This window comes from Toxorhynchites rutilus, chromosome 1, assembly GCF_029784135.1.
Source record: "Toxorhynchites rutilus septentrionalis strain SRP chromosome 1, ASM2978413v1, whole genome shotgun sequence".
Lineage (NCBI taxonomy): Eukaryota > Metazoa > Arthropoda > Insecta > Diptera > Culicidae > Toxorhynchites > Toxorhynchites rutilus.
In genome coordinates this window covers 55072072-55099647 of record NC_073744.1, presented here as the reverse complement: position 1 = coordinate 55099647, position 27576 = coordinate 55072072, and the positions used below count along the sequence as shown (strand labels likewise).

Here is a 27576-nt window from a genome sequence, read left to right as displayed (position 1 = left end):
GACGATTTCATTTGGAATTGCACAACACTAACTGCTTCGAGTACCTCGAAATCGTTCATGCAAATCAAGCAGTATCTGAAGTTGTACGTTTCTTCGGAAACAATTGCGTTAGTGAAAAATCCTAACATCGAACCTGACCTTTTAAAACCTTTGGGGGTTCTTGTTCAAGAGAAAGTAGTATGCTGCTGTAGATGAGCTTAAGACTGACATTTCGGAGTCATGAGGAAATATCGAACAATCTGTTCTGCAAAGTTTGGTAAACAGTATATTGAAGCAAAAGTTTCGAGTAATAAACAGAAACGGTAATGTGATTACTAAAATATGAAAATTTATCGTTTAATGGTTTTTCTTGATTGAAAAGTGTAGACAGCAACTAAAAATTGTTTGAGTGTAGAGTTGGCTTGCCACACGGTGATGTTGATGAAGAGGATGATATCTTATGGTAGGATCTCATGTAATGCACGAACACTCAATGCGTAATGCGCAAATTTATTTCTTGTATAGGTACACCAGATGCTGTTCGAGTAATGGTAATCCAATACGAAATAAAATATTTCTCATTTTCATACTTGAGTGTATTTGGAATGTCTGTTCGAGTTGAGCCTAATAGCAGAATTTGAGAAATCATTTTCATCATTATAATCTGTTAAGCCAATTTCCCGAAATGAAAAATTACACCCAGATTTTCACACGTGAATGAAATGCTTTGCCTCTTCTTTTTATCCAACCGCAACGTCTCCATGTTCATTTCAATACATGTTTGGAAGTTTCCTCACAATTAAAATTCACATTGTGAGGTACCACATTTTTACGATGAACAATGGCGCCATCCATTGGTGGCTAGAAGGTAACAGAAAAAACGCAGAAACAACGCTTTTATGACCCACTAAACCACTCAGTTTATCCAGTCAGGACAAAGTCTCGACTGCTAACATTTCTGATTGCACATTTAATAGCCCCGCTCCGTGTGTCCCTCGCGAGGATCGGAGCATTAAACTTTTATGCCTTTCCCTCCGGACATCCAGCTCGACCGATTCCCGCACGGTGCCGCAGGAATTCAAATATTCACACTAGATCTAGACATGGGATTATGTGAGTGTGAGTAGCGAAAATATCATAAAAAATTGCAAATTAATGTGCTACTTATCAACACAAACATGGAACATAAATTCCCTGTTCTAAAAACAACGAATCGGTGAAAACGAGAGCTCACTTCGAGAGTGAAAAATAGGGCGTGAGAAAGATTAGAGTTCGAAATTGAATTGGAAAAATAACAAGTAATGTGGAGGTAAAGTCTAAACAGCGGTTGTGACTGAAATTGTTTTTTTTCTTTTTGATTTTTTTTTTCGTTCTCAGTCTCTTCCGCTGGCTAAGAGTAATTACCAAATTGATTTGGCACAGGTGGCTTGCGGACGACCTCGGGACCCCCGGTGTACTCGTGCCATCGATAGGTACTTCTGTATTCCGAGTGGAGCTGTAAGTAGAATAGAAAAAAAAAACAACATAAATAACATTTTAAATAATAACAGGGTAGAAGCCATCACAGAAACGAAAGTTTGGTCCGGGCGCTGCACAAAAAATAGATTCCGAATGGAAATGAGGGTTCTACTTTGAAATGTATTTTCGGCCAGGACGAAGAACTCCCGTGGCATCATGCAGGACCGAAAGGTTTCACAATGGAAGGCGAAAAGTTGGGTTTAGTTTGCCTTCGCCTAGCCAGGGGTTGAATGAGTTTCGGAAGTGCAATTCATTTATGGCTAGGAATGAAAAGAATATACGTAAATTGATATAGAGTGTACTGCGTCAAAGCACATCGCTCGTTGTGCATAAATGTTATAGAAGTGTCGTGGTAATGGACGTTCAGAAAACGTATTTTTTGACCATTTGTCGTTTCTTTGAGGTTTCCTGATAAACCAAGCGGGTGGTTAATCTCACGAACGGAAAGCTCCCCGGACCGAACAAGACAACCCATCAATCTCCATCCGATGGACAGCTGTATCCTATTTCAACGTCATAACCGATCCGAAAACTGACACCATCGGGAATAAATTTTGTCGGAAGCTGAGTCACAAGAACACTGACCGTAACAAAAATTAGTTTTGATGTTTGTTCCATTATGATTTCAATTTAATATCGAATGGCACAGAAAAGGAAAGCTAAGCTTCCCACGAAAATACGTGACAAAGATCCCATTTTCTGCCATGTGACAGCAAACATGCAAATATTGATCGATGTTTCGTCCTTCGCCGTTGTTTGCTATCATCTCATGCTGCTCGCTAGGAGGAGGCTGACGAGACAATTCTGGGAGGTTAATTGTTAATCATTTTTTTTTTGCTGTCTTGGATCAATTCCTGACGATTACTAGTTTCTGTTGGTGGTCAGAAAATTAAATTCCTTGCATTACTTCCCATCCTTGGAAGAACCCGGAATGCTGGTTTATTTTCGGGTAAAAGAAATTAAATACAATGACGCATTTTTTTCTAAAATACCTCCCCACTCAATCACGAACATAACAATTGGGGACAGCCAAACCCAGGTGACGTAAGTCCTGAACTATCGACCCTTGTTTGCCCTTGTGCCGGCGTTCCCTGCTAATGTATTTGCTCACATGTTTGGGTCTCTCCCCGCCAGGCTGGTTCACAAGATGGCAGATAACCAAGAGGAAAATATGATGGAAACAATGTTCGTTTGTACGTCGAATCGTGTGATGAAGAAATTCCATCGGGGAAAAAATGGCTTGGAGCAAAATCGTGATTGCGAACTGCACGCGATTTGTTGACGGGCATTTCGATGGCGAAATGACTGCATTCAATTACTAGAAAAGTCGTTGTTTTTCCGTCTTTGATCGATGCTCAACATTTTATACCATGGAGCCAGAATAAAGATGTTTTGTTAGAAATATTCAAACGAATAAATAAATCCGTAAATTGACGACGACAATGGTACCAAGTCGACGATTAAACTGAATTTTCACGGTGTGGAGGTCATATTCAAACGTTGGCTGTCCCTCAAATGAAGATATATAGTTTTCCAGAATGTATTAGGCGTGCTCATTTTTTTCAAACAAACAATGGAATAATTGAAAAGTATTAAACATAATCTGAAACAAAATCCCAAGTTCTAATTTGTCCATTGTAAAACAAATATTAATGATAATTCAATGGAACAAATTTTTCTCTACGTATACAGTGTCGTTAACCACTATAATGCGAAAAAAATCAAATTACTTTTAAATGCCAATTCCGCCAAAAAATTTCAAATATACAAATAGTATATGCGAAACCTAGCGCCGAGCACTTATACTAGTATGACTACTCCGAAAACCACAAGTTTACCGTAATCAAAGCTAATTGTTTTAGCAAGGCGCACTGATAGCCAGAGATACCAACCTTCCTGATTTTTCAGGATTTCCCAGACTTTTTGGCACACTCCCTGATATCCTGACGAACACTGATTTTTCCTGATTTTCGTTGCGTTTTACTTCATTGGAATAAAAATGAATCTTAATAAATACAGTATGATGATCCCTGCCAAATTTTTCTTGATTGGAAATGAGAACTATCATAGTAGCTTACACAAACTAAAGATTCGGTCCGCACTTGTATAATGCTTGCTCTTGGTAGATTATCTTCGGAATAGATAATTTAATCTTATTTAATCATGAAGATGGCGTGGAAGAAAGATGCTTAATCGGATTAGAATGCCCGAAAGCAGTTTCAAATCGAAATAACAATTTGATATTTTTTGAATATTCCCTGACTCTTACTTTACCATTTGTCCATACATGTCCTTATATTACCACAAAACCCGGTCATGACAAAAAAAAATAATTACCAGACACAGTTTTTTTTCAATATATTTCAAAATTTTCTGAAGAACGATTTCCTATTACGTAGAATACATATTCGATACGGAAAAGTAATTTTTTTTTCATAATTTCAATTTCCGCTTCAAAATGACAGAACACGAAGCCGTTAACGTGAATTGAATGAATGAACATTTAGGATAGTGTTCCGAGATCTATTTTTCTCTCACTTCTTACTTCAATGACAGCTTGTCTGTTAAGATTATACAGTGGTAGACATTCGTTTAGCTGCACCTTATTTTTTTCTCAATATTTAAAAAAATAAGTCAATTCTTTTTACAGTTTTGCTCATAAAAGACGATTATTGTTTATTTTCATTGAATTCATTCTAAAAAAAAAGTATAAATTCACTTTTTGTTTTCTAAATAATTCAAATATGTGGAATCAGGGTGGACATTAGTTTGGCCGCATCCTAAAATTTCAGTAAAAGAAAAATTGTGCGGCAAATTTCGAGTCCAATTGGTAGCTAATATTTAGTATGTTCACCTCCATTTCGGATCACTTTGAAAACTCGTTTTGGCATCGAGTCAGACAGCTTTTAAAGTGTTGCCATATTGATTATAGCCCAAAATTCCTGAATTACTGCCTTGAGACTGGAAATGTTGTCAAATTGTCATCCGTTTGCATAGACCATCTCGGCCTAGATTCTCCATAGGTTCTCTATGGGATTGCAATCGATTGCCAGCAGGTCTTTCAAGAAGCGGAATGTCCTTCTCGGCAAACCATGCCTTCGATTGCTTGGAAACGTGGATCTATGCATAATCCTGCTGAAAAAACGACATCCTCGGTAGCGTTATTCTCAATATGGCCAATCAAAACGTCCTCCAGTAATTGAAGATACTTTTCGGAGTTCATTCGGGTGAAAATGAAACAAATGAGAAGCTTGTTGTGATAGGAAACGGCTCCCCATACTGTCAAACTTCCGCCCCCAAAGTTTCGTTTCGATCTCACGACATGCCGTTGACTTAAATTGTACCAATAGCAACTGTAACAGCTCGGACCATCCAAATTGAACTTTTTTCGCCGGAAAATACAACATTTATCCATTCTAGTTTCCACCCCATGTATTGCCGGGCGAAAATGAGATGGTTCTGCTTATGGGTGGCGGTCAGTTTCGGCTTCCCTTGAAGTTTCTTCCACATGATGTGACTCATTCAAGATGAGCGCAATATTACTTACTGGAACAACCGATTCTGCCTTAATGTATGAGCAGGACATCATTTCCTGGTTGCTTCGTGTCTTATTCAACCTTTAAGATGCAAAGTAACTTTGGTGTTCCCATTTGTTGGTCGTTATATCCCATATTTCTGGCACTATTTAAAGAAATTCCGTACCACTTTCTCAGATAGACCAATTTTTGTTACGATCGAGCGATTAGAAAACTTTTGTTCACTGAATATCTTCATTATTTTCCGCCCCTCTTCCGTCAATAGAATACCTTTCGCCATTCCTTTAAATTCTACGTAAATCACTAATCTAGCCAACTTCTTACGTTGCACATCTAATATTTATCTTGTAAATTGAACATTCCCAAGTATTTTTTTTTCAAAAAAACACAGATAAAGGCTTGGTGAATATGTGAAAACTCGATTTTTATGCCCTGCGGCTAAACGTATGTCTCGGGAAAAAAACGACGTTTGAATGTTTATATCCACCGATGTCGCCTTGTGTGTGTGTGTGTGTGTGTGTGTGTGTTTCATAGAGGTGAGGAACGCTCTTACTGCCTTATCTGGGAAGGGATAACTCAGACGTCGAGTGGGGATCGCACCCACAAAAACCAAGCCCTCTACTCGTAGCCTCATTCCCCCCGGGACCACATCTAGGCGACTACTTCAGGGGGTGGCTGTGCTCATGCACTTCACGAGTTTTCAACGCTAACTAGCGTTGATCCTTCCCTTTTTCTCTGTATATCTCATTTACGAATCCGTTGTACTCCGACACGCAAGTCCGTTGCACAGGATTCCTTTTACCCGTCGAGCCGTGTACCGGTTAGGAATTGCCCTCCAACTTGACGCGCAACCCGTCACAGTCACCTTCGCGGGGTTTCTCACCTGTCGAGACGTGAACCGATTAGGAAGCGCCCTCCAACTTGACGCGCGCCCCGTCACAGCCACCCTCGCAGGATTTCTCTTCCCAACGGAGCGCCGATTAGGCAGTGCCCTCCAACATAACGCGCACTCCGTCACAGCGACTCTCGTGGGGTACAGTCCATTGCAGCATTGCAGATTACACTGTTCACAGCGTTCCAGGTGCCCTCCTCGCGACAAATTTCCTTCACTATGTTCCCGGCATAAAGGGCAGGCTTCCGCAGTACTTCCGTTTTATTATGAGCATTCTGCAGTTTCACTGCTTGCATCCAGTTCCCTACTGAGACTGAGAGGCCTCTCTTGGCACTCCTTGCGTTGCTCCTGTACACCTGTTGCTCCTGTACTTTGAATGTTTTGCGCCTGAACACAACAATCAAGTTTAAATGGCCAGTCTTTTAAATGAAGATAGTTGTTATATACTTCAATTCATCCGACTTCTTACATATCTCTGGAAACTCAGAAAAAAAAGAGTGGTTCTATAGTTGTGAAACGCAGTGTATTAAACATGATTGTTTCTATCAATTGAATTGAAGCTCCCTAACCGCTCTGCAATTTGTTCTTTGATACCCAACTTCTATCTTTTTTAATTTCGCTGCAGTATCAATATAAACAATCCCTCGCGAAAATTCAAGCAAAATCTTTGAAAATCACGATTTCTGCCCCACCGTACATATAATAGCCACTTAAATTTAATTTTAATGTTGAAAGGTTACATTTTGCTTGAAATAAGTCATATTTGAAATGTAAAAAAAAAATCTTCCCAAACTGTAAATAATCGAGTCCAAAATTGTACATAATCGAAACATATATAAACAAGTATGTATATAATCGAGTCCGACCTGTATTGGACCTTCAGATTATCACAGGTTCCTGTCCCTACAAAGGTCTCTTAAGGGAAAAAAACATCGACTCAATGGACAGCATAAAAAAAACCTTAAATAGTCTTCGACGAAAGATTGCGAATGTTTGTCGTATAACTGTGAAAAAAACAAAAATGTTGCTCTTGTTTTCCCAAAAGTCAGCACAAACTTTCCAGGCAACCCAATATAAATTATCCAGAGTTCTCCTGATTTTTATTTTCATTCTTCCTGATTTAAAAAAAAATATAAGGTGGAAACCCTGATTATAACAGTTAATAAGGTTTTGATTGACAAAAATGTAGTCAATTTATTCTTAAATCAATGTTCTATGGTGTTCCTGTTCTTGTAAAAGACATCAAAGTGCATTTCCTATCATTGAACTGTAATAAAGTTCAATGGTGCGCTAAGAACCAACTATAAAAGATGTCAACTTCATTTTTGAATGTTTGAAAGTCTTCTTCATTATTTTTTTTTTCATATACAGCTTCATATAATCTGCGTAGATAAGTGCCTTAACACTTTCAAGAAAAAACGCAAACATCAGAGCAGATCGCTTGCCAAACCATGTACTTTTTGGCAAACTTGGATAGTTTCTGCTTGCGAATCTCCTCCGGAACGCTGAATATGTTCTCTGCGGAGAAGAACAACAGGCCCGGCAGCTGACGAAAGTCCGCTTTGACGTTGGTTTCGTCGTCCATTAACAGGCAATGCGGCTTCGTCAGCATTTCGGTGTACAGCTTCCGGGCTCGCGTCCTCCCCGCCATGTTTTGCCTTTCGTCGCGGTTAGGAGCCTTCTGAACCTTGTATGTACGCAGGCCCTCCCGCTGCTTGGTCCGCTGGACGAATGAACGTGACAAATTCAGCTTATTGGCGACATCCCGGACCGAACTTCTCGGATCACGTCTAAACTGCTTAACTACGCGCTTGTGATCTTTTTCACTGACGGAGCATCCATTTTTGCCGTTCTTCGCCTTCCGGTCGATGGTTAGGTTCTCGAAGTATCGTTTTAGTACTCTGCTGACCGTGGATTGGACGATTCCCAGCATCTTACCGATGTCCCGATGTGACAACTCCGGATTCTCGAAATGAGTGCACAGGATTAATTCACGACGCTCTTTTTCGTTCGACGACATTTTTCCAAATTTACGAAAAATTGACAGTGGAGCATGGCCAACGTGATCTATACACTCTTATCTGATTATAAGCGAAAGCTGAAGATATAATTCCTAAAAATTAAATTTCTACAGCGTTTTTTCCGTGATGCAATTTGATTTGACACACCCTTTAAATGTGTGATTAATGCCAACAATGTGTATCCGAAATAATCAGCACCTTTCACTTTTAAAAAACAAAGATTTTTTTACAAAAGATTATTCAGATGACATAAGACACTTATGCAAACAATTATTTTGCTCTTTAAAAACAACTACTTCAACATAATTTAAACCAGTAGTTACTCAAATAATGATTTCTACGTATCCTAAATGATCAGAACTTTAGATGAACGAAGATTTTGTCGCTTAAGACACTTATGCGATTACACAAATAACATGAGATATTTATGCAAACAGTAGTTCTGATACTAATGAACAATCTTTTCCACCACACCAAAGTGTTACAATGGCTAAATTCGGCTGTTATGATTTTTGTCATATTCCTATGCATTCAACGCGTGTTGTCGTGTGTTGTCTTGTGTTGAGTGACTACTTTATTTGATACTAAGTATCGTTATCTATTACTCATAGTAGCACCGTATTGATTCGTGAACAGGTTCACTAGACATCAAGCTTCGTTTAGGAATATTATAAACTATTACTTGGTTCAGTAAAATATAAGATTAGTATGGTTTCTTGCTGTGGTGGCTGAGAGCAGACAAACGACCACAAAGAGTGAATAAATAAAAGGAACGAAAGTGGCCCCAAATGAGAGCCTTGAGAAACTCCAAGTGTAACAAATATTGGTTTCGATTTTTGTCATAGGACTATATCTTTGATTTCTATATAGGGGGGTCACTCTACGGAAAATGTAACGATTTATTAAGAGTTTTCAAACGCATATTACTCAAAATGGTTATTACAACATATGTTGTGTTATATATATATATATATATATATATATATATATATATATATATATATATATATATATATATATAATATATATATATATATATATATATATATATATATATATATCATTATATATGTTGTGTTGTGTTATATATATTATGTTGTGTTATATATCATTTATCCACAATTTTTTTTGCTTGAAACATGAACAGTGAATGCAGTAAAAAAGTTAACAATTTGACGATTTAATTGGACATGTTTTCTTTCGATTGCACTATCTACTCATTTCCACCCCGACGCAACGAGCAATCTTTTTGCCTGAATTCGGGCGTTAGCTCATAATGTGAGTTGATGCGTAAAATGAATTATTCTCCATTTACCGATACTATGCAATAATTTTATATTATATTGTATGGTGTACAATCAATTCATGCTCAATTCATGTTTTTATCGTGTAGGTCTCACTACTTACAATTTGTGTAATTGTGGTCCAGGATGTCATAATATCGAGTATGTTGTTTGGTTATGAGAAAATATAATAAATGAATTTAAATAGCTGCTGATTTAGAAGATCGAAAGGGTATACCCACGTAAATCAGATTATGATAGCTTGAGTAGTCGCGATCTTACAGGGCTTTCAAGTTATTACAAACAATGTTCAGGACAACGTGGTAACGAAGGAGATAATGCTATTTTTATCTATAATATATTTTTGTAGTCATAGATTGATTTGACTCAGGCTTATATTTATGTAGATCTTGACTATTTAGACTTGTGTTTAAAAATGATACATGATGACTCTTTGTCTTCTTCTGCATGATTGAATATGTCATGTCATCATATGTTATGTCATCTAACCCGTTTAAAGGATACAAGTACATACAGGAAACGGTTTTTCCAGGGCATCCATTTGATGTATCGAAAGTGAAAAAAATACAGATTTTGAACAATGAAAAACTCAATTCAAATGCAATTACTACACACAATCACAGTCCTATGTCAAGATCCCGTCCGTACCCCTAGGCTCAGACCCATCAACTTTTTCCATATACAGCTTCATATAATCTGCGTAGATAAGTGCCTTAACACTTTCAAGAAAAACGCAAACATCATTAACAAAAAAAAATGAACAAAAGTGGTCTCAAAATGAGAGCCTTGAGAAATTCCAGATGTAACTAATATTGGTTTCGAATTTTTTCCATTGAATCTTACTATTTGCATACGGTCAGTCAAATATGATTCGAACCATTTCAATAACTTGACTTCTATCCCTATTCGTTGACGTTTAAGGAGGTACATATACACGATCGAAAGCTTCACTAAAGTCGGTGTACAGAGCTCCAACATGATTACTATTATCCATTGCATTCAAAGTGAATGTGACAAATTCCAACTGTTATTGAGCGTCCTTTGAAAAAAAAAGTCACAGGAGGCATGTGTCCAAGACACGAACGTATGATTGAAGTAGGATTCCGTTAAGCTATCTGTTGATTTTGAATATTTTTGAAGAATTACATCGTTAAACTCTTTGATAATGATCTGGTGGCTCTGAAAAGGGCCGTTTTGTTTGGTTGTTGGGTATTGTTTGTTCACTCCACCAGTGTTTACCTAGTGATGATGACAGAAGGATGGTTGGATGGTGCGTATCCGATAAAAGATACCGAAGTGGAACGAGATATGATGAAAACCGCCCTCTGTGATCCTAGACGAGATGCCTCCTGTGTTATGTATGGATGAACTAAAGAAAAAAAAACTCACCAATGTAATATAGAGTATTACCAATACCGAACACAATTATCAATTTTTCTCATCAGTAAAAACATGTTACTTTAAAATAGAGAAAACATATTTGAAATGGAAAAGGTAATTTTCTTTTATAATTTTTACTTTCTGAGTGTTTATTCAACCCAATGAGAATTTTAATTGGACTAGAAACAACTAATACTATATGTAGAGCATATGGGAAATCACTTTTTCTAATATTTATTAACTTTTTCAATTTTTCTCGGCGTATAAACTTTCCTTAGGTGAAAATCATCGCAACAAAACAGACAGCAGGTTTTCATTTACGAAAATTAAAATAAATCGTTTCATACATCAACTCATTTTTAGCACAACTGCTACCATATACCATAAGTGTAAACTTACACTTGTGCTAAATTTTTCACAATACACAATCGGTCATTGATATGAAATTTCACGGAGCAACCAACATTAAAATTTCAAATTTAAATTTTATTTACTAGAACTAATCATATCATTCACCTTACTTACAATATAAAAATGCCCCCGACCTGCATATATTTCCAATATCGATTTCCCCGGGCACATTGGTTTTGATATCTCTGTTAGTGAATACATTTCGGTAGGAACAAAAGCTCCCCCAACTTTTATGTATTTGCAACGCCGATTTCCCCCAGGCAGCTTGGTTTTGATGTGTCTGTTAGGGACCCGCCGCATGTGTCGTCAATTTCGACCAATCAGAAGTGGATATTTCCGTTAGGATAGGGGTTGAAATTTTTCAATTGTTCTATAGTTAGTTTCATGACATATATTATTTTATTCAATATAAAAAAAAAAACATTATGGAGTACCGAAATCGATTGACGCAAAAATTTCTTCAATCCATCATGAAATGACTGAGCAATAAGCGTTTGAAATTGGACAATTTTCACGATGTGCACGTTTTTCGATTTTCCATTTGTACCCCAATATGTTCCCGATAGACGTAATCCTACGTCAAAACGTGTTGCTTATTCGTAATTCGTGTTTTTAGTTGTTGGTTTATTATGACCTCAAAGAGCTTCGGAATGCAAAAAAATAATATTCCACGATTATTTCATACATCGGATCTATTACCGGATTTGAAGATTGGTACAAAAAGGAGTTTTTTTTTAAATTTATGGGAACCCTCCCGATTCCAATGAATTATTGAAAAGCCATAAAACTAGATGAGTTAGTTCTGATGCCATTTTTTTTTATAAATAACAGAGTAGATGTCGCATTCGAGTATCTGTCGCATTCGAGTAAATGTGCTTCGGATAAACGTGTTTCGGGTGAACGTTATTCGGGTAAATGTTACACAAGATTCGGGTCAGTGGATGGCTGATTTGGCGTGGAATTGCGCTATGCATAGAGATTTTGCCCAATTCACCTCTGTATTCTCATTTATAAGACAATGATTCACGCTAAATAATTAATGCCTTTTAACCCCCTAACATAAAACTGATTTTCGTTCCCCATTAATCCATCTCACCCTTTAAAACGATCGGAAAATTGCTCACTCATACAGATACCGACAAATGGCAGCTAGCTCCAGTGTGCGTTTGTGTGTAAAATCGGACACACGATGCGCAGATACCTTCAACGTCTCGAAACAAACTCATTGAGTTGAAAACAAGACGACACGCTGGCGGTGTTTCGTGGTTCCGGATGGGGGGAAAAAATAGAACGAAAGTTGGGTAGCGAGAGAATAAAAAAATGGGTGGGTTATATCTATGATATAACCGCAAGGTTGACGTGGGACTATCTTAGCGTAGCAATCATTTGTTTGTATTGATTAAATTTTTGATTGAATGAAACAATTCCCGAATTCAATCAAATTCAATATATTTGCTTTGTGAGTAAAAAGATTGTATAATTCCATATTAGGTCAATTCATGCATTGTGATAGATTATGTTCTTCGTTACAAGTAAATTTAATGACAGTCCTTTTACGTTTGGTATGATGCCTAGGACAAAACATGTGAATGGAAGAATTATCAAACGATTATTTTATTTTACGTTTCCTTCTGAAGTTTGCATCTCTCAAGTGTACGTATTTCTCGAACCGCGAATTTGCTTAATTTGATGAACTTCAGGCACTCAGTATCGAATTTGACATGTACGTCGAACGCATATTATTTAATCAATAGGCGTCATCGCAGCAATTGGTTATCAACATCTCGCCTAATCATCAAATGGTATGCGTAGGAATTCAGTGAGCAGAAAATATTAAGGCATATCCTTCAATACAATCTTGAATAAACGAGCCAAAGCGTGGTGTTCGTACCCGCTTGTGTAATCCGTGTTAGGAAAACACTTTTCGGAGTGCAAAAAAACATGCGAGTGCCGAAGAACCCCGGAAGACCGTTTTAAGGAAGCATATTCTAGTTTGCACAAAGGCAAGCGAGTACAAAAGTACTCGCAGTTTGCATTTATTTGCTGAGCCGATTTCCCCAGACATCTTAGTTTTGAAATCTGTGCTAGGCAAACACATTTTAGTCGGAACAAAAATGCCCCCGACTTGCATGAATTTGCAATGCCAATTTCCTCAGACACCTTGGTTCAAAGTCTGTGTTGGGGAAACACATTTCAGTCGGAACAAAATACCCCCGACTTTCATGTATTTGCAATGCCGATTACCCTACGCTCCATGGATTTGAAGTCTGTGTTAGGGAAACACATTTCAGTCTGAACAAAAACACCCCCGACTTGCATGTATTTGCAATGCCAATTTCCCTAAGCTCAATGTATTTGAAGTCTGTGTTAGGGAAACACATTTCAGTCGGAACAAAAATGCCCCCAACTTACATGTATTTGCAATGCCGATCTCTCCAACGTTGCTTGGTTTTGAAGTCTGTGTTAGGGAACACATTTCGATAAGAACAAAAGTCCCCATACTTTCATGTATTTGCAATGCCGATTTCCCCAAGGTTGCTTGGTTTTGATGGCTGTGTTAGGGAAACCGTAGATCGGGCCAATCAAAATGAGGTAGTTAGGGCGTTTAGATAACGCTTAACATTTTACAGTTATTCAATTGTTTCTCTAATGAAAAATAACATTCTATTAATTGCGATAGAAGCGTAGAAATATTCCCTATCAATTAATGCAAACATCTTTCCGATCCAGTAAGAACTGTTCGAGTTATAATCATTCGGAATCTTTCATTTTTCCCTGCATGTTCTGTGTTTAGGTTTTCATTTTACCCCCCATATACTCCGGTTAGACGTAGTCCCACGTCAAAAGGCACTACTATCCCCAAAATGTAGAAGAGCGGTTGTAAGCGCCGAGAACCTGAAAAAAAAATCCGAACAGCGGATACTTCCTGGCAGCACCACTTTCAGCTTCACCTCCGCGAAAACGGTGTACGCGGCGCCAATGGAAGGAACTGGATGACGAAGCAGAACTTTGCCGCAAACCAGCGAACATTCCCTTGTGCGCAGGGACGCACACGGACTCGCAAGGATGTGTTGTGTGTGCGGCACCGGCACCGGCATTATTTCGCTCAACGTTTCAGTGCAAGCGGCACCGCTGTTCCGTAATCAGGAATCGGACAGCACGTGGCATTTGCTGGGAGCAGGGAGGAAGTGAAATTCTCCCCAAGTGAAATGAACTAGAAATAGCACTTTTCTTGCCGATTATATAAAGTGAGAGGAAAAACATGCAAGCGTGATGGTGGATGTTTCGTAATGAAAAATTACTCTTTTTTGGATCAATCAATTCTGTGACATTTGCGTAGAAATGACGCGATCACTTGGAATACAATTTTACGTTGTCATGAATTTTGTTTATTTTTCTTCGAAATCATTATGGTTTTTTTATTTTCCAAATCCGCTGAAATTTCTCGGAAAATAGCAAGAATATAAATGCAAAGCTTATGGTTAGTCATGGCAGCCTCCCAATATGCAAGTTTGGTGATTGTGATATGCTTTAACATATTAGCATTAGCATTAGCATTAGCATTGAGCAAGTTGCACAATATCGTAGGTGGTACGAATTTAGAGCTGTTAAGTCAAAAACTAGCCCTCATCCGTTGCTGATGATTGGTCATATCTCTTAGATGAAGGCATGCTTTCTCCAACAGTTAAGAATTGATTATCGTGATATGCTTTAACATATTTCCACAAAAATCTCCACAAATTAAAATCCTAGATCGGTGATTTTTCTCATCTATCAATTCTGACGAATCTATCTTTTTTTTCTCAATACAACCATCAAATGAATAGCTCAACCCTGAGCTCCCAGTACAGAAAATGTTGTGTTGAGAAAGTTTTTTTTACAATGATGACATTTTTTTCCATGAATTATTTAGCGAGTGGCGAGTCCCTCGAATATTGATGTTCGAGAAACGAAAGCACATTTGGGAACCTGGTCCTGACTCGACCCCCTAAATAGCAATGGCCATTAAGCATTTGGAAAAAATCGTTTCTTTGGCGACTTCCGCATTGAATTCTTGCAGTTGATGCCGACATCATCGAAAAGCATCTTGAGTCCGTTTCCAATGTCACTGAATCATTGAAGCCGATATTCTTTTTGGAGATTACAATCAACCTAACCTTGTCTGGTTGAATTCTGCTGCTGGTTTTCTGTACGCTGATCTTTGGAGTCTAGATTTTCGACCTCTAGCGCTCATCTCGTCGATGGAATGTCTACAATGAACCTGAAACAAATGAATGACGTCAAAAATAACAAAGGCCGTACCCTGGATCTGATATTCATCAACGCAGAGGCTGTTTCAACGTGTACCGTGGTAGAGGCTTCCGAACCTCTGATTGAAGCTGACATGTTCTATCCTGCTGTTGTCGCCAGATTGCATTTTCCAGAGCCTGTAATTTTTGATGATTCCATCGATCACATGCGATTTGATTTTCGCAGAGCAAATTTCGATGAAATTAATCGTGCTATTTCTAACTACTATTGGGTCCAGCTTCTTGATGACGACTCCGACGTTGCTGTCTCACAGCTTACTAGCACACTTATTCATTTATTTCATCGCTTTGTCCCTCCACCGCGCCCTAGAAGTAAACCTCCTTGGTCGAGTCACCAGCTCCGCGAATTGAAACGCCTGAGAGGGGCTGCTCTGAGAAGATACACCATTCACCGAAATCCGATGGAAAAACATCAGTTCAATGCTGCCAGTCGAAGATATCGAACCCTCAATCGACTACCCTACTCAAGGTACGTTGAGCGAAACGTTCTTGAAGCGATTCGTAAATTAAAATCTTCCTCAGTTGTTGGACCTGACGGAATTCCACCGATTGTATTGAAAAAGTGTGCTGAGTCAATTGCTGCTCCATTAGCAATTGTTTTCAATAAGTCACTGTCAGAGGGGAAGTTTCCGGAGAAATGGAAAGAATCAGTAATGTTTCCTGTTCATAAGAAAGGTGATAAACGTGACGTGTCTACGTATCGTGGTATAACTTCTCTATGCACTGGGTCCAAGCTATTCGAAATTCTTGTTGGTGGCGTGCTTTTCAATGCTGTCAAATCGTACATTTCGCCAGATCAACATGGATTCTTCAAAGGGAGGTCGATCAACACGAACCTTGTTGATTTTTCATCATATTGCGTCAGAGCTATCGAGAATGGTGCGCAAATCGGCACAGTTTACACTGACCTCAAGGCTGCATTCGACCGTGTGGATCATCAACTGCTACTAGCTAAGATGAAACGATTAGGTTCTTGCTCGAACTTCACTGGATGGCTCAGCTCCTACTTGATCAACAGACCACTCACTGTGAAGCTAGGATTATCGCAGTCCTACACCTTTACAAATTGTTCAGGTGTTCCTCAAGGAAGCAACCTAGGGCCGCTATTATTTTCTATCTTTTTCAACGATGTGTGCTTGCTCATCCCATCAGGTTGTCGAATTGTATATGCGGATGATCTTAAGCTCTATTACAATGTCAGATCCACTGAGGATTGTAAGACACTGCAGCGTTCAGAAATGCTCTGTCATCACCTTCACACGGAAAAAATCTCCAATTTACTGGGTGTATAACATTGGAGGACGCCCCATCGAGAGAGTCAGTGTGGTAAAGAACCTTGGAGTTCATCTCGATTCACAACTCTCTTTCAGAGATCATCACTCTAGCATAATCGCTAAGGCAAACAGAAACTTAGGTTTTATAATGAGAGCTGCAAACAATTTTCGAGACCCCTACTGTCTCCGATCACTGTACTACGCTCTTGTAAGATCGGTTCTGGAGACGGCTTCTGTTGTATGGAGTCCATATGCGCATGTCTGGATAAACAGAATTGAGGCTGTTCAGTCTCGATTTATAAAATTTGCACTGAGGTCTCTTCCATGGACCAACCCCGCTGATCTACCACCGTATAAGCATCGCTGCCGCCTGCTTGGAATAGAAACTCTGCGTCAAAGGCGTAGCTCAGCCAAAGCTTTATTTGTCGCAAAGGTATTGTTAGGAGAAGCGGATTCCTCCCATATTCGTGGGCAGCTTAATTTGAACGCACCTGCTGTGGTCCTGCGATCAAGGGAATTCCGGCGAATGGATTTCAGGCGAACCGAATACGGGAGAAATGAACCAATTGTATCAATGTGTCGTGAATTTAATTATGTGTTTCACCTGTTCGATTCCTGTTGTTCTTTGGATGTATTTAAGCGTCGTTTGAAACATTTTAATTTGTCTACTTGATGTTTTTGACTGTTTACCTTAATGTTAATTATATTCATGTAGACTACAAGTCATAATAATAATAATAATAATAATAATAATAATTAGTTAAGCCTGGTGCACGTGTCTCGTAGTTCCCATTGCGACCTTCAGCCTCTGCCCAGGAACTCCGATCCCTACCTTCACGAGGTACTAGCTGAGATGCGAGCAACCCTTGGAAAGATCGGGTAACCAACCCCGGTGGGACCTTGGGTCGTATGCAAACAGGGAAGGCGGACTAGTGTAGAGTCTGTTCTGCATGTTAGGAGCGGCCCACAACAGCGTCTGTATTCCAGGTTAGGAACGGCTGAGATACCGTCATTCAGGCAGGTTGAGGACTCTAAGAAGCAACCTGTGCCAACCCGTGTTTTCCCGGGAAAAGGAAAACTACCAATAATGCAATTGAGAAATCGGAGAATTATAGTAATGCGATCGCCTGAGGATGGCCCCCGGACTGGAGCTGGTCCTGGAACGGGCGTACATGCGAGCGGCCAGCGGCTAGAGGAATTGGTGCAAGAGCGGACCCCTAGTCATCGGGCTCAGCCCGTAAACCGAACGCTAAACAGAACCCGCAGCACAAGAAATCACAATGGCAATGTTGCACCTGCAAATGATGCTGCGATTGGACGACGTCAGTCGCTCACATTGACAGGCCGCCAACGGCAACGAATCATGTGGACGAGAGAGATGAATGAATTCGTGATTCGTTGCTATTATGTCTGCACAAGATTGGAGACGGACATGTCCGGCAGACCAAGAATGCTGGAAATGTTCAACGAGTAGTTCCCACGATTTGTCGGCCAACTATATCGGAATAAGCTCTACACACGGAGACGAGCGATTTTGTCACACAACATGCTGTCCCCGGCTGAAATAGATGCCATCAAGTTGGAAGTGCAACGAGAACTGCGTAGAGAGAGTGGAAGATTGAGCGATATGTCGAGAAGGAGCTCTGCTAGGCTGAGTGCATCGTTCGCTAGTGAAAGGCGCGAATCTATTGCACCACCACCGGATCCAGTGGATGAGCCTAGAGGACAAGAGCCGGCAGAGGATCAACAACGAGGTCAATTAAAGAACGAATTGGCTTTCCACATGGATGCAGCAGTGACCCAGTTTTACGGAACGGACCCCTTAACCCGACACAAGATTCCGAAGTTACAGTATTCCCACCGACTAACGAGTGCCGTCCAAGTACTCGACCAGGAAGTACTACCTGTGTGCCTGGAAGTGGTAGAGAATCTAGAGGAGCTGCAATTTATCGTTTATTGTGGAACTGTAGCTGTTGTACGGACGTTAGGAATGCGCACCTTTCACCAAGACGATAGACAGAACCGCGTACTCTCCAAAAAACCGAAACCTGCTTGGATGAGACGCCTGGAAGGTCGTATCCAAACGCTCCGAGTAAAAATCGGTCGACTAACGCAGTACAAGAGGGGAAGTCGATCGCGAAAGCTGATTCGTGGAGTTGCTGAAATTGTGAAGCCGGCAGAGCTCTCTGAACTTAATGAAAACCGCATCATTGAGATCCTCGACACCCATGTACAACGGTTGAGTGCTCTATCAAAAAGGTTAAGACGTTATACGGAATGTACGAAAAGGCATGCGGATAATCGTATGTTCAGTATGAACGAAAGGGAGTTCTACAGCCGCATCAAAAAGAAACGCAATAATTACGATGGTGGTCTTCCTGAGATTGACGAAGTTACCCAGTTTTGGTCAGGCTTATGGGAGAACCCTATTCAACACCGAAGTAACAGGATGTGGCTGGCAGAAGAAGAGGAATATGGAAACGGACTTGAAGCAATGCCTGCCGTTATGGTAACCGCCCATGATATCAACGAAGCCATTCGATATTCCAGGAATTGGGCGGCGCCAGGACCAGATTTCGTGCACAATTTCTGGTACAAAAAGTTTTCTTCAACTCATGGGCGAATGGCAGAGTGCTTCAATAAGGTATTAGAAAATCCCCAAACAACACCGGAGTTCGTGACCAGGGGAATTACTCATCTGATGCCAAAGGATCAAGACACAGCGAATGCGGCGAAGTACAGGCCAATAACATGTCTAACGAGCCTGTACAAGCTACTTACGTCGGTGATTAATAAAAAGATACAAAACCATTGCGATGTTAACGAAATATTAACAGAAGAACAGAAAGGCTGTAACAGAACACGCGGGGCTGCAAAGATCAAGTCGTTATCGATGCAGTCATCGTCGGACAAGCAAGCCGAAACAGAAGGAACCTGAGTATGGCGTACATTGACTATAAAAAAGCATACGACTCAGTACCGCATACGTACCTGATAAAGATACTAAAAATGTACAAGATACATGATGGCGTCATCAGGTTTATGGAACACGCAATGGTAAACTGGAGCACCTCGCTTAGTATCACCGACGGAACAACTATGTTGAGATCCAGAACTCTCAATATTCGCAGGGGAATATTCCAAGGTGACACATTCAGTCCTTTGTGGTTTTGCCTTGCGATGAACCCCTTGAGCAGAGCACTCAACCGAAGCAGCCATGGCTACCATATCAACAGAACAACGACAATAAACCATACCTTCTATATGGACGACTTGAAACTGTTTGCGGAATCAACAGAAGCGCTACATAGTCTTCTACAGTGTGTTAGCGACTTTAGTTCCGATGTGCGGATGGAACTCGGAATCGAAAAGTGTAAGGCAGTACAGCTCCACCGTGGACGATTGGTGGAGACTGAAGGATTCCGCATTAACGAGAGTGAAGTGATTCAAGATTTGGTGGAAGGCGAATCCTATAAGTACCTGGGATTTCTGCAATTGAAAGGGATTTGTCACACAAAAATCAAGAAGGAACTCCAGGAACAATTCTTGATCAGAATCAACCAGGTTTTGAAAACAAACCTCTGCGGCGGCAAAAAAATCAAAGCCGTCAATACGTTTGTGTAACCAACGACCGAACTCATCTTCACTCCACATGCGCTGCCAACTAACGAGTGTGTCCTTACATTCCTCGTCAGGACACACTCGTTAGTTGGCAGCGCATGTGGAGTGAAGATGAGTTCGGTCGTTGGTTACACACGATTATCCCTAAGGTTTCGACGAAAGCTTGGTTTAAGGGATTGAATGTCGGTCGTGATTTCATTCGCGTGATATCTCGGCTTATGTCCAATCACTACAACCTAAACGCGCATCTCTATCGAATTGGGCTCGCAGCAAACAATCTTTGTGATTGTGGCGATGGCTACCACGACATCGAGCATATTGTCTGGTCGTGTATCCGGTTCCATGCTGCTCGCTCTCAGCTCTCTAGAGCACTGAGAGCAAAAGGCAGACAATCGGATATCCCCGTCCGGGATATCTTAGGTAGCCGTGATCCTGATCTTCTGCTTCATCTATACCTGTTCCTCAGAAACGCCGATGTCAACGTTTAATGATGTTTCCTTCTTTGTGTCCCTGTTTCGTATCCCTCCTATCCGATCTATAAACTTTTACTTAGTCGCGGCAATACATACACACACTCTTTACAGATACACGGGCCAAAGGTTGTGCAGTCCACTGATGATTCAACAAAAGCCAAAGGTTGTACCGCTCATGACAACTCTACACGAGCTGATGATGACCATTCTATCCTGGATTCCTCGAGAAGACGCACCACGCTAGATATGGGGTACAGACTAGGGGGGCGTTGCTGATTAATGGTCAGCTGCATCCCAATAGGAAGTATCCCGTGTCGGGCACAGGTACAGATCATTGAAGACAGCAACATCACAATTACGAAAACACTTGTAATACTAACCTCGAGCCAACCGCGAGTAATCGGTTACATATTACTAACATAGTTATAAGGCAAACATTGTCGAAATATTGAACTCCCGGCCCCGTCAGGTTGACGCCATATGAGCCTTAATAAAAATATATATTTTGGATAAAAAAAAAATACGTTTGCCGTTCCTTTACTCACGTACAGTTTCGGGGTGCTGAAGTGGACGAAAACCGATTTAGAAACAATAGAAAGAGCAATGAGAGTGACGTTCACAAAGCACCGTATGCACCATCCCAAGTCGTCCATAGAAAGATTCACCTTGCCACGTGTTGAAGGAGGAAGAGGTGTCACTGACATTAGAGCGCTTTGCAGTTCCCAGAACCAGCAGTTGCGGAGTTACTTCGTGGAAAGTCAGACCCGTCACGATATCTATCGCGCTGTCTGTGAAGCGGACCGTGGATTCAGTGCCCTGTATCTGGCGCAGGAGCAGTACGAACTTAGCTGCAATTTGAAGACCATAGAAGAAAAAACAACATCATGGAAGCAAAAGGAACTTCATGGGACACACCCCCATCGTTTAGAGCAAGCGCATATCGACAAAGTATTATCGAACACGTGGCTGGTGCGAGGTGAACTCTTTTCTGAAACAGAAGGGTTTATGGTAGCCATCCAGGACCGGATAATAGCGACCAAAAACTACCGGAAGTACATCTTGCACGAAAACGTTGTTGACTGTTGCAGAAAGTGCAATAAAGTAGGAGAGACGATAGAACACGTCATAGCCGGCTGTGGAGCGCTAGCCGAATCAGCTTATCTCAATCGTCACAACTCGGTTGCCAAGATTGTTCATCAACAGCTAGCATCAAAACGCAACTTGGTAAATCAGTTGGTACCTTACTACAAGTATATTCCGGATCCGGTTTTGGAAAATAGCTGCTACAAGTTGTACTGGGATCGCGAGATTATTACGGATGTCCGAATACCAGCTAATCGCCCTGATATTGTGGTCTACGATAAAAATAAGAAAGAAGTGCTGATAATAGACATTGCAGTACCGTTAGACCACAATCTACAATCTACGTTTGCTGCCAAGATAACCAAGTATCACGACTTGGCAGAAGAACTAAAACAAATGTGGCATTTGAAAGGCATCCGTATTATACCAGTAGTGATCTCTGCTACTGGTTTAGTTCCACACTCTCTCACGCAGTCATTGGAGGAGCTGCAAGTAACAGAGCAGCTTGCGGTTATGCAGAAAGCGGTGATTCTTGGAACGTGTAACATAGTGCGTGTAACATTATCCCTAAGGTCTCGACGAGTACATGGTTCAAGGGATTGAATGTAGGTCGTGATTTCATTCGCGTGATATCTCGGCTTATGTGCAATCACTACAACCTAAACGCGCATCTTTATCGCATTGGGCTCGCAGCAAACAATCTTTGTGATTGTGGCGATGGCTACCACGACGTCGAGCATGTTGTCTGGTCGTGTATCCGGTTCCATGCTGCTCGCTCTCAGGTCTCTAGAGCACTGAGAGCACAAGGCAGACAATCGGATATCCCCGTCCGGGATATCTTAGGTAGCCGGGATCCTGATCTTCTGCTTCATCTATACCTGTTCCTCAGAAACGCCAATGTCAACGTTTAATGATGTTTCCTTCGTTGTGTCCCCGTTTCATATCCCTCCTATCCGATCGATAAACTTTTACTTAGTCGCGGCAATACATACACACACTCTTTACAGATGCACGGGCCGAAGGTTGTGCAGTCCACTGATTATTCAACAAGAGCCAAAGGTTGTACCGCTCATGACAACTCTACACGAGCTGATGATTGCGCCGCCATTCTATCCTGGATTCCTCGAGTCGAGAAAGACGCACCACGCTAGATATGGGGTACAGACTTGGGGGCGTTGCTGATTAATGGTCAGCTGCATCCCAATAGGAAGTATCCCGTGTCGGGCAGACGTACAGAGCATCGAAGACTGCGACATACCAATTATGAGAACACTTGTAATACTAACCTCGAGTTAACCGCGAGTAATCGGTTACATATTACTAACATAGTCTAAGCAAACATTGTCAAAATATTGAACTCCCGGCCCCGTTAGGCTGACGCCATATGAGCCTTAATAAAATATATATTTTGGATAAAAAAAAAATAGTGCGACGGTTCCTGAATCACCATAATTAGAACACGATGATTGTGCAGACACTATTATAAAGAGAAAAAAAGAAAAAAAAAAGATACCACAGAGCCTAATCCCCCTTTGGCATTTAAGAAGCCCGGGGGTAGGTGAATATTCCAGCTCAATGCTGAGAAGTGCCATAACTCTATATAATAATAATAATAATAATAATAAATGTATTATATGACGCCCAATAAAGAAGCAATAAAAATTACATAGTTTTGTATTTTTTTGCCATCTAAAAACATTTTACTCAATTTTTGTACACCTCAAAAATCTGTTTCATCTTTTTTATCATGGTTGCTCATTATAGTACATCACAGGCAACATCACCATGTTTTAACATCCAGCGAGAGACTTCAACTCGTTTTACTCTGCATTATAGGTTTGAAAAGCTTTCAAAATGTCAACTTTTGTGCCTGCAAAGCGGTATGTGCGGTCAGCATTGATTTCCTGCTATTATTAGAAAAAAGAAAAGAATCGCATCGAATGCTTGCCGAAGCTGACGATGAACATGCTCTAGGAAAATCGCATTACTTTGAGTGGTTAAAACAATTTAAAAATTGTGGTTTCGACGTGAGAAACTAAATGCGAGGTAAACCTTATAAAAAGCCCGAGGACAGTGAGCTGCGAGCATTTTTGGACGGAGATGACAATCAAACGCAACAACAACTCACGGATCAATTGAATGTAACACACGAAGCCATCTTCTTACATTTCAAGGCCATGGTAAAGATCCAGAAGTACGGAAAATGGGTTCCACACGAGCTGAACGAAAGACAGCAGGTAAACCGAAAATCACATGTGAAATGCTCCTCATCGAGTGCAAAATGAACTTATTTCTCCATCGAATTATAACTGGCGATGAAAAGTGAATATATTTCGAGTATCCTGAGCGTTAAAGATCTTGAGTAAGTCTAGAGGAACTATCAAATCATCGGAAGACAACGCTCTATGTTTGCTATGCTATGCTATTCAAACTTGGCAAAATCGTTAATACTGAACGTTACTGAAAAAAAAAGTTCAATTAGAATCGTGATTTGGGTGAAAAACAACCAGAGTACAAGTAAAAGCAGTACAAAGTACGATGAGCATTCAGAAACAACTGTCAGTGATTTTTGACATAGGACTACGTCTTTCATTTCTATACTGGGGTGTAAGTTCAAAGTTTCGAAAACAAAAGCGTTTTCGGAGAACGAGATTTTGAGCGTTAATAGCTCCCAAACAACTGAACGGAATGGTATGATAAACACTTCATTCGAAAGATAAAATGTCTACGCGTTATATGCTTGTTGCTTTTTTATTCAAAGATTTGTTTCAATAGCCCTAAAATTACTTTCAAAATAGGCTTTCAAAACAGGCTATTGAAATCACACCAATCGGTATATAGGCGAGTGCCGCTCGAAAATCCACTGTTATGATTGCGCAACGATTGAGGTACGATTGTTGGAATGGATGGATGTTTCCCTAACACAGACTTCAAAACCATGGAGCCTGGGGAAATCGACATTGCAAAATAGATGCAAGCAGCGGATACTTTTGTACTCGTTTGCGTTTCTGCAAATTGGAATGTTTCCGTAACACACAATTCAAAACCATGGAGCCTGGGGAAATCGACATTGCAAAATAGATGCAAGCTGCGGGTACTTTTGTACTCGTTTGCGGTTCGGGAAATTGGAATGTTTTCCTATAACAGATTTCAAAACCATGGAGCCTTGGGAAATCAACTGGAATCGGAATGTTGTCTTAACACAGACTTCAAAACCATGGAGCCAGGGGAAATTGGCATAGCAAATTAGATTAAGCAACGGGTACTTTTGTACTTGTTTGCTTTTTTGCAAATTGGAATGTTTCCCTAACACAGGCTTTACAATCATGAAGCCTGGGGAAATTGACATTGCAAAATAGATGCGAGCTGCACTTACTTTTGTGCTCGTTTGCGTTTTTGCAAATTGGAATGCTTCCCTAACACAGACTTCAAAACCATGGAGCCAGGGGAAATTGACATTGTAAAATGGATGCAAACTACGGGTATTTTTGAAATACAATTGATTATAAGCCAACGGCAGTCCTACGTCAACCTTGCGGTTATATCATAGGTATAGCCCATCCATAATTTTTTTACAAAAAATATTACTCAAAAACTATAATGCATATCTACACAATTCTGGTCAAATGATAAAATGTAAGAAATTGTTTAAATTTTCATAAAAATATAAAAAAAATTGAAAATACACCAAAAAAATTTACTTTTGAAAATTTAAATTAATTTTTCTAAAAAAGGTTTTTTTTCTAAACTTTTCAGAAAAATTATGTGGATAACCCCTACAATTTTCAACAAGTCACCCGTACATTGGAAGATGGGCACTTTTACATGGATTTTTTTTTCCAATAACAACTTTTTCATGATTTTTTTTGAAAAAGCTACAACTAATCCTAATTTTGTTTAAATTCATGATGCCTTTTTTAGTTTCTGGAATACATGGCTTTCTTTTATAGAGACTCCTAAAAAAATAATGTTTAACTCGTCTCATTTTTGTTTGTAGATTCTCGCCTTTGACATGTAGAAACATGTCGAAACAAATAGAAAAAAGTCTACAGAACATGTGAATCGGAATAATTTATACATATAAATAGTAATAGTAATATAGTAATTTTTCAAAGAAAACATGCAAAAGTTGTTGTTGGAAAAACTCTTTCTCTGTAAATGTCATCCGATGAATGTTGGAAACTTGTTGGAAATTTTAAGGGCTATTCATATCTATTTTTTCTAAAACATATTTTTGAGAAAAAATAATTTTAATAAAAAAAAAAATTTCAATTATTTTTTTTATTTTTTTTAGTGAAAACTTGATTTGTTTCCTACATTTCATAATCTAATCAACATTTTTTAGGTTTTATAGTTTTTGAGTTGAGATTTTTCGAAAAAAAAGTTGAAAAAACTCTAAATTAAAAAACTCAGTGCTGAGCAAAGCGAAACAAAAGCAAATTATGTATAAGGATCCACGACTATGAGAGAAATTCCATGCAAGAAAAACCTTCCTAAATACAAACAAGGAATCTAGGAAAAACCATTTTCCCTACAGCCATCGAGAAACCAACAGCACACAGGTTTTGTCCGACGCAAATTCTGAGTACGAAGTCGCTTCGGAGGATTGATAGTATGTTGTAACTGAAAGATGTCAGTGCTATCTTGTTTTTTTTTATTTTTTTGTTCTCAAACTGGTGAATTTCAAATTTCTACATATTTAATCACGGAAAACGGAAACAAAAACCGAAAATTGAACATGATTCCGCGTGTGGATGTAATTTTTGCGGTTTCGATATTAAGCATTTTGAATGGTTCAATTTCAAAATTCAATTACGCTGATGGTTATATTTGCGAGTTGACAGAGAAGCGATATTAGGTATGTACGGGGAAAGCAAATTCGTTTGAGAATGGATAAATTAAATTATTGAAATCGTTGTATTGGTGGGTGAAAATTCCATAATTTAACGGACACTCGTGACGAGTTCAGGCCTTGGTTTAATAAAATTATTCCTCTCACGAGCGATAAAACTTCAACGCTTTGTATATTACAAGCCTGTCCATATTCCCCCACAATATGTCCACGTTTGTGCTGGAAATGTTCGATGGTGCGATCGTTCCATGGTGGATATACCATCTATCAGAGCTGCGGCAACACACACGAGCTGGGTACAGCTTTCATCGTGATGAGGGAGATGCAAAAACGGGTGATTGGTTGGTGGCCGATCAATGAGAGAATGTGCAGATTGAGGATGAGAGGCCACTTCTTCAATATCAGCATTATCAACGTCCACAGCCCCCATCTAGCTAGCACCGATGACGATAAAGAAGAATTCTACGCGCAGCTAGAGCGTGAATACGATCGCTGCCCAAAACACGACATCAAAATCGTCATCGGTGATTTGAACGCTCAGGTCGGCCAGGAGGAGGAATTCAGACCGGTAATTGGTAGGTTCAGCGCCCATCAGCGAACCAACGAAAACGGCCTAAGACTTATCGACTTCGCTGCCTCCAAGAACATGGCCATACGTAGCACCTTCTTCCAGCACAGCCTCCAATACCGTTACACCTGGAGATCACCACAGCAAACAGAAACACAAATTGACCACGTTTTGATCGACGGTCAGCACTTCTCGGATATCATCGACGTCAGAACCTATCGTGGCGCTAACATCGATTCAGACCACTACCTGATGATGGTCAAACTGCGTTCTAAACTGTCAGTCGTCAATAACATAAGACACCAGCGCTCACCACGGTACCACTTACGACGACTACAGGAGCCGAACGTTGCT

The 27576-nt window shown here is 40.0% G+C and overlaps 1 protein-coding gene across 6 annotated transcripts in view; it reads right to left on the bottom strand.

Moving 5' to 3' along the window:
* Nucleotides 1-27576, bottom strand: part of LOC129766584 (serine/arginine repetitive matrix protein 1) — a 170039-nt gene that overhangs the window by 135245 nt on the left and 7218 nt on the right. For all 6 annotated transcript variants that reach the window (XM_055767160.1, XM_055767166.1, XM_055767190.1 and 3 more), the window contains exon 3: nt 1384-1474. In XM_055767160.1, the coding sequence (XP_055623135.1) occupies nt 1384-1474 (91 nt within the window). The remainder of the gene's footprint in view (nt 1-1383; nt 1475-27576) is intronic.